Raw genomic sequence first — 8705 nt, 5'->3', positions numbered from 1 at the left:
AAAACGTCGAGATTTGTCAAAATCTCGATTTCGATTTTTTTTGTACGATTACAATACTTTCTCTATACTTCGTATACGAGAAAGTAAAAATGGCATAGTTTCAATTGTTCTATTCTAAAATAATATTATTTTATATGTTTAAATAGCATTTTGAATTTTAATTTTTATCGTCGCTAGCCGAGTGCTAGAATATTACACCATACAGACTGTTGGCATGGATATGTGTAATCGTTGCCTGGTCAGTTGGATAATTGGTGAATGTAGACAACACTAAACACTAAACATCTATAATAACATCTACATAAATTCAATCTTGTCGTATTCACACCAGTGGCGTAGGCAGGGGGGGGGGGCGTTAGGGGGGTCATAACCCCCCATAGACCCCTCGGCATATATATAAAAAGTATGAGGGGGGTGCAAATCGAAAGTTTGACCCCGGGTAAAAATTGGAACCCCCCCCCCCCCTTTGAGACGATCCTGGCTGATTCACACAGATAAGAGCACAAGTCTGGTAAATGTCAACATTACTGGAAGTCAGGTCTTTCTAATCGCTGCCGTTGACCAACAGAGTTGGTTTTGCAAATAAAAACGGCAATCAAAACACACTTAAAACACAAAAGAATCGTAACGTATAATATTCGGTCTCAACAGAATTGACACAAAAATAATTTTCTCCTAAATATTTTAATAGATCGCTCTCTAAACATCGATTCTGCTATGAGCGGCGTCTTGACAGATAGGTTACAGGCTGGCTTTCGGTGCTTGAGACTTCAAATACCTGGTGACCAAATATAGTGTGTGAGTCAGCTAAAACTGGTGACATATAAAACAATTTTTATGGAAAATATGTTCAACTTATTTTAAAAGAATAGGTTACATATTTTTTTTAAATGTTTGGTTAATTAAATGCGTCTGATAAATTACCTAAGTTTTTGATGTAATGTATTTTATACGTAGTAGTTAGACGCGAATTGTTGTTAGAAAACTTTAATTATGGAAAAAAAAACAACACTAACTATGTTTAGCAAATACTTATTATTGAAAAAAAAACACTATTAGTAATAAATATTAATTATTGTAAAAACACTATTATAAGTAAACATTAATTCGTGTAAAAATGTTAGTAATTATAGCAAACATTAAAATAATCAAGAAATCACTTCCATAAGGTATGTCTAAAACCTAGATAATTATAGAAGGAGAAAACATAACAGACAAATTCAGGAGACACACTACAGAGACTAACATATAGTGAACGAAAATAATCAAGTTAAGTTGAAATTCACTTTACCATATAGATATTTGTGCTGATATTAGAAGACAAAAAGTTGACTGTAACTTCCCTACTTATCATAGCTGACACGACGTATCCATTTAGTCAGCTCTAATTATATATTGTCTATTTAAGGCTTTAGAAATGTATAGCTTGGTTGTTAAGGAAAATTCCAATCTAATCGAGTCGTAAGACAATTTTTATAAGATGTTAAATCAAACTGCCTACATTTTTAAACGAGAGGTTAGGTAATAAAATTATCTCACATTATGTTGCTTATTTCTTTTAGAACCTCTATTTTGTAATATCATAATACAGACTTAGTCTTACTTTATGAAAACAAAACATCCAGTTTGCTAGACAGACAGACAGACAGACAAACAGACAGACGGACGGACGGACGGACGGACGGACAGACAGACAGACAGACAGACAGACAGACAGACAGACAGACAGACAGACAGACAGACAGACAGACAGACAGACAGAGTGACAGACAGACAGAGTGACAGACAGACAGAGTGAAAGACAGACAGACAGACAGACAGACAGACAGACAGACAGACAGACAGACAGACAGACAGACAGACAGACAGACAGACAGACAGACAGACAGACAGGCAGGCAGACAGACAGACAGACAGACAGACAGACAGACAGACAGACAGAGTGACAGACAGACAGACAGACAGACAGACAGACAGACAGACAGAGTGACAGACAGACAGACAGACAGAGTGAAAGACAGACAGAGTGAAAGACAGACAGAGTGAAAGACAGACAGACAGACAGACAGACAGACAGACAGACAGACAGACAGACAGACAGACAGACAGACAGACAGACAGACAGACAGACAGACAGACAGACAGACAGACAGACAGACAGACAGACAGACAGACAGACAGACAGACAGACAGACAGACAGACAGACAGACAGACAGACAGACAGACAGACAGACAGACAGACAGACAGACAGACAGACAGACAGACAGACAGACAGACAGACAGACAGACAGACAGACAGACAGACAGACAGACAGACAGACAGACAGACAGACAGACAGACAGACAGACAGACAGACAGACAGACAGACAGACAGACAGACAGACAGACAGACAGACAGACAGACAGACAGACAGACAGACAGACAGACAGACAGACAGACAGACAGACAGACAGACAGACAGACAGACAGACAGACAGACAGACAGACAGACAGACAGACAGACAGACAGACAGACAGACAGACAACCATCTGAAATACAAGTCTACACTCACTATCACAGGTCAGCTTGACCAGGTCACGTTTGATGTAATCCAGCAAAGAAAAGTCGATAGCCTCAAAGACATAGCTAGGAGAACTGGCTATCCCAATCAGTTCTTCTCTACTTGGAGCGTCTCCAATACCCACAGATATCATTGTAATGCCTTGACTTTTCAGATTTTTAGCTGTCTCTAGAGCTGAAACAAAAGAAATATGACTATAAATAATCTATGCGCTATATGGATGGCAAATATGTTTTTTTATTTAACCAATTCTATTCGCGTAAGTATTTGTTTTAAAAAATTCAGCTTTGTTGTCATTTGCATATTAGGAATTTCACAATTAAATCAGAATAATACAAACATCTTATAAAATATAATAAAGATAAAAAAAATATTTCTTTTTTATTATCAATATTGTTATTATAATTTTTGTAATATAACTTTAGAGATTAAAATTGATATTAGTTTTCATTGGCATAGTTATAAGATTTCACCGTATCTAGGATTAATTAGATATTTGTCAGATTGAATTACGTACTTATCGTGGTGTTACCAGACCTTCCATCTGTCATAACTATGACGATATCATTGGCGTCTGGTCTCCCGCCTGAAATAGAGCTGAACATTTTGTCGTCTGCGATAAACTGTAGACCTAAGTGCGTGTTGGTGCCGGAGAGATAAGGATACTGGATGTCCAGCAGAGCCTGGTGACATGATGAAACACCAGCTGATTTTATATGCTAAGACGTTATGATACACAGTATCATATAGTTTGACATATAAAATACGAAGATACCAATTTATTTCTAAAACAGGAGTTGAAACTTACTTTCCTTAACAAAGTTTACTAAAGCTCACACATAATGACTCAACGATTGATTCTACCTTCTAGATTTTACATAGTTCTACCTACCTTAGACAAGCTTGTGTGATTGAAATAGACATTCAGATCAAATATTTTCTTGGGGTCGCTGTTGAATATAACTGTCCCAAATTTGACGTCATCCTGTCCAACGTTGAACCCTTCCGTGACGTCAGAGGCGAACTTGACCTGTCTCTTCCAGTTCGATGGTCCAATCGAAGACGAAGCGTCCAGCAAAAAGATTATGTCGGCCTTTGTTCGCTTGCGACATGGCTCTACGCTGGGAGGGGGTGGGGCTAGTGTAGTGGTGGTGGTCGTTGGTTTTGGTGTTGTGGTAGTGGTGGTGGTCGTTGGTTTTGGTGTTGTAGTGGTAGTGGTGGTGGTCGTTGGTTTTGGTGTTGTTGTGGTAGTGGTGGTGGTCGTTGGTTTTGGTGTTGTAGTGGTAGTGGTGGTGGTCGTTGGTTTTGGTGTTGTAGTGGTAGTGGTGGTTGTTGTTGGCGGAGTTGTAGTGGTTGTTGTTCGAGGTGCTGTTGTAGTGGTTGTAGGTTTTGGTGTTGTTGTAGTGGTTGTAGGTTTTGGTGTTGTTGTAGTGGTTGTAGGTTTTGGTGTTGTTGTGGTGGTTGTAGGTTTTTGTGTCGTTGTAGTGGTTGTAGGTTTTGGTGTTGTTGTAGTGGTTATAGGGTTTGTTGTGGTTGTAGTGGTTGTAGGTTTCGGTCGTGTTGTAGTGGTTGTAGGTTTTGGTGGTGTTGTAGTGGTTTTAGGTTTTGGTGGTGTTATAGTGGTTGTAGGTTTTGGTTTTGTGGTTGTTGTGGTAGTAGCTGGTTTTGGTGATGGTGTTGGGTTGGCGTTGTGTCTTCCTGCAATTAAGTTTAATATTGTAAAATTGTTCTTAATCATTTATTCCAATTTATCTAAGTAAAACACTCGTTTTAGTGTGTTATGATAGAATAGGCCTACTCTCCTATTCGCAGAACTGGCTGCTTAAAAAATATTGCTGAATCTACTCAATTTACTCCAAGATTCTGTGCTACAGAATTTGTTTTTTAAATGTAACTAGACCTGTTGTTTAAATAAGGATACTGCCGGTGAAAAAAAAAACAATTTTAACACTTTGTTAGGTAAGCAGCTAATTATGTAAATAAACACAGAAGTATTTTCTTTCAACGCCAAACTATTTTAACTGAAAAAATAAATTAAAATTTTATAGACAGCCCATTTGGATCTTAGATATTATAAATACGCGAAAATAAGTTGACCAGTAAATATGTGCAGTGCAAATAATCAAAGTGCAATACCTGATGTGTTAAAATAGTGCAAATGTTAGGAAGGTAAATGGGGCGAAACTGTTCGACTTACCTTTACAATTAGGTAATTCAACTTCTGTTTGAAAAATACAAAACAAAAGTTGAATTCAATCATATTAATTTGAAAATGTATTAACACAGTGTACCACATTATTACCCAGCATTTACACACCCCACCACCGTATAAAATAACCCTGTCAATACCCCCTCCCCCCAAACATTAATACAGTTACACATAATAAATGCGTACGTATAAGTGTATTAGTCTATAAATAGTAATGTAATTGTCGGTAAAAACATACCTTGGTAATCTTTTTCAATTTCTAGAGATATAAAAAAATTAAGAGGTTTGTAGTTTTTTAATATAGGTCTACACATTAAAGCATAACACAGATTTTTAAAATATACATTCTAATTTTTTAAAGTTTGTTAGTAGAAGTATACTAATAAAAGTTTAAAAGGTGACGTTCTATAGCAATAATAATAATGAAAAAATAATCCGGGAGTGATCTCCCCTAAACTTTCTCGAATATTCTTATATAAAACAACAGGGGATATAGACATTGTATTTAATCCATTTTTACTTATTTAAACTTTTTAATATAGAATAAAATCTCGTAGAAAAAAGAACTGCACACTAAGTGAACGTCAAACAAACTGTGTATAAAAATGCGGAATAGTATTGGTACTTTATAAATACACAAGCGTTTTTTTAAAGATCGGAAATAGCGACAATTACTACTTCCGGTCAACGGAAATTACTCAAAATTTTGACAGAAGGCAGAGAATTAGATCTTTTACTTACGTGTGAAATTTCATTTATCTATCTGAAATACTACTTGTTATAGGCTTTTGAAAAGTGGAAAAAGTGTCACTTCCGGTTATCGGAAATCGCTGAAAACTTGATACTGATCTACAAATTTGATATAATACTTAAATATGAAATTTCATCAACCTAGCTGTAACGGTACTCAAGTTATCATATTTACAGACACACACACACACACACACATTCCATACACACACAGACAAACGGACAGAATTGCTAAGTCAACGTATAAAACGCCATAGTTTTGATATATTTTGATTTATAATTTTTGCCCCATTAAAATAAGTACGTTATACTCCGGATGTGATAAAGGACTGAGGTGGAAAACTGTGAAAACTCAAAATTTCATGTGATTGTTGTGCACGATTACAATACTTTCTCTATACTCTGTATACGAGAAGGTAATGAAATAAATCTTTATCTTTAATCTCTTGTTTACGGCAGATATACGAATTATATAAGAGTAGCTGATGTAATTATGTACACATTGTGGTATACCCGAGGCTCCCGCACACCACCGCATGTCTGCAAATGTCCACTTGTTCTTCCCTCTCTCAACCCCCTGTTGGTGACACCCCTCCCCCTCTTATGTAATGTGAACTTAATAGGATAAATGAATTATTATGTTTTTACGGCATAACATACCTGGGTAATCGTTTTCTGTTTCTGGTGATAATAAAAAAAACATATATATATATATATATATATATATATATATATATATATATATATATATATATATATATATATATAATATGTTTTTGTGCATGTGTGTCTAACTCACCGCTACATTACTTCTATAATAAAAAAATCCGTGAATTCCTAATGTGTGTACCGTTTTTCTTGATGTTGAAGATACTGGTGACCAAGAACAATAATACTTTCTCCGCATAATCATGTCATCTAACTTCCTCTAGGTTTATTAAAGCAAAGGTACAAAGATTATCTAATTGTTACTTACCTACATACTGAGGTTCGTGTTCTTCTGTAAACACAAAATATACAAATATATATAGATTAACTTTTCAGTGATTCTACATTAGATATCACTCTCTAAACACTTTTCTCATTAATTTATAGACAATTAGCAACTTATTATCTTTAAGGACATGTTCGGACTTGTGATTGTAGAACGTCCACGAGTCCACTCAGCTCTGATGCGTACCTGACTTACGTTAGCTGGGCCAAGTGTGTATCCCTTCATAATTATACCGAGATTAATCCCTTCATATGAACTCTACTTCATCTGTCCAATGGATCGTTAGGTCAAAAGTTGGATCTTTTGTTACTTTTACTTTATTCTTTGCTAATGTCTATAAATTATCCATTACACTTTTGTGCAGTTTTCCGTTCCATAGTCCCCTGTTCATGTCTATCACGATACTCTACCAGTAGAGAAAACGTGAGGGTCTAGTCTAGGGTTGTCTATGAATGGCATGTACAACTAACAGTAGAACCCACTATGTGTAATCTGATACATGTTTACACACAATGATTCTACATATCTACATTATTCATAACATTATGTTATTTAAGGAAAACCTCAAAACAAAATCAATTTTTTTAAGTTTCACTCAATTTTTCAGGTGAATAATAAGTTAAATATTTATATAACTCCGTATTTAGAAAATCTTTTTTAACTTTTAAAAAAATTTCTTACCGTAATACACGGGTTCCTTTTCTTCTGGAATAGAAATTTAACCAATAAATCTATATCACATTTTATTATTTATGTACTAAATACAACATTTTTAATAAACATATACAAATCATTATACTTTATTTTAACTTAATTAACTGCGGCTGAAACGCTAAAAATTTGAAACGTCTGTTTCAATTTTTCAGCACAATTATATTTCTTATCATACTTTTGTGTGTGTGTGAGATTGTAGCTAATCTTGTGGGATTGTAGCTAATCTTGTGGGATTGTAGCTAATCTTGTGGGATTGTAGCTACTCTTGTGGGATTGTAGCTACTCTTGTAACTGAATTTTTTTGACCCACTTCTCTAGCAGCGCTTTTATTCTAACTCCAGATACATTCGTCTCCGATGAAAATGCAAGTGTCTATTTTTATTTTATCATTACATTACTAATACTAAAACTATTAATTAAAAAAAAGAAGAGAGAAGAATGTCGAATACCAGTTGACCGACGACTTTGGTCAGTTGACAGACGACTTTGGTCAGTTGACAGACGACTTTGGTCAGTTGACAGACGACTTTGGTCAGTTGACAGACGACTTTGGTCAGTTGACAGACGACTTTGGTCAGTTGACAGACGACTTTGCTCAGGTCTCTCACGGCTGTCTCGAGTTTTGCTTGAGCGTCGGCCATGAACTGAGTAGGGGCAGAAAATAATTGTGTTTTAGAGATTGGGAGCTACCGGTGGGCTTTTAAAGCCGTTGGTGGTGTCGACTTCATTTAAAACGAATTAATAAAATGTAGAAATTAAAACTAATATTTAAAAAAAAAACATTTCTAACAGTAAGCGTTTTTAAATGCACTGAAAATAAGAAAACAAATTTGCTTCCTTTAATATGTTAGTTACCAATGCTTTTCTTAAAAAAATGTTTTATTTTATATCTTATCAGTGCATTAAAAAGCTTATTAGTTTAAATATAGTTTATGTTTGTTTTATATCTTTTATGAATAGAAAAAAAATAACAGTTATTAATAGATCAACGTGCATGAATACGCAAACCGTCAGACACAGTTCGCAAGCATAATAAGCTTTGCATTGAACTGTTAAGCGTTAGATCGAAACTACTAGCCCGATGGTCTTGAGTTCGGATCGCGGTCCGGACTCGAGACAATAGGACGTCCCTGAGTCTCTGAGTCCACCCAGCTCTAATGGGTACCTGACTCACGTTAGAGAAAATAAAGTCGGCTGGACACAGTGCTGACGACTATTTACTTTTATATGCCTACAAAAAAGATTAACTCTACTTTATCTACCACATGGGCTAGTAGGTTTGAATGTTATTTTTACTTAAGTATGAGCTAGATCTGATTAACTTACTTGATTTATTTGAAACATCAATAAACTTGAATAATTGAAAGCTGTCAAATAATTAGACAACCCCTTTCTATAATAATTAACGGATGTGACGCTTTTAATTAACGTGATTAAAAAACATTTAATTAACGTACCGGAGCATACAGTGGT

The 8705-nt window shown here is 35.4% G+C and overlaps 1 protein-coding gene across 2 annotated transcripts in view; it reads right to left on the bottom strand.

Moving 5' to 3' along the window:
- Positions 1 to 677: 677 nt before the first annotated feature.
- The window catches only part of LOC131939632 (mucin-2), an 8072-nt gene continuing 44 nt past the window's right edge, over positions 678 to 8705 (bottom strand). Inside the window, exons 1-11 of one of the 2 annotated variants that reach the window (XM_059298065.1) lie at positions 8690 to 8705; positions 7682 to 7876; positions 7200 to 7223; positions 6501 to 6524; positions 6185 to 6205; positions 5013 to 5033; positions 4763 to 4786; positions 3458 to 4263; positions 3083 to 3248; positions 2557 to 2739; positions 678 to 778 (exon numbers count right to left, since the gene is read on the bottom strand). The exon at positions 8690 to 8705 is cut by the window's right edge and continues 44 nt beyond it. In XM_059298065.1, the coding sequence (XP_059154048.1) occupies positions 771 to 778; positions 2557 to 2739; positions 3083 to 3248; positions 3458 to 4263; positions 4763 to 4786; positions 5013 to 5033; positions 6185 to 6205; positions 6501 to 6524; positions 7200 to 7223; positions 7682 to 7876; positions 8690 to 8705 (1488 nt within the window). In that variant the 3' untranslated portion in view covers positions 678 to 770. The remainder of the gene's footprint in view (positions 779 to 2556; positions 2740 to 3082; positions 3249 to 3457; positions 4264 to 4762; positions 4787 to 5012; positions 5034 to 6184; positions 6206 to 6500; positions 6525 to 7199; positions 7224 to 7681; positions 7877 to 8689) is intronic. The other variant, XM_059298074.1, reaches the window with a different exon arrangement.

The sequence above is a fragment of the Physella acuta genome, unplaced genomic scaffold (assembly GCF_028476545.2).
Source record: "Physella acuta isolate Inbredline_101_S28 unplaced genomic scaffold, ASM2847654v3 ptg000019l, whole genome shotgun sequence".
NCBI lineage: Eukaryota > Metazoa > Mollusca > Gastropoda > Physidae > Physella > Physella acuta.
This window is presented reverse-complemented; position numbering and strand designations above follow the sequence as displayed.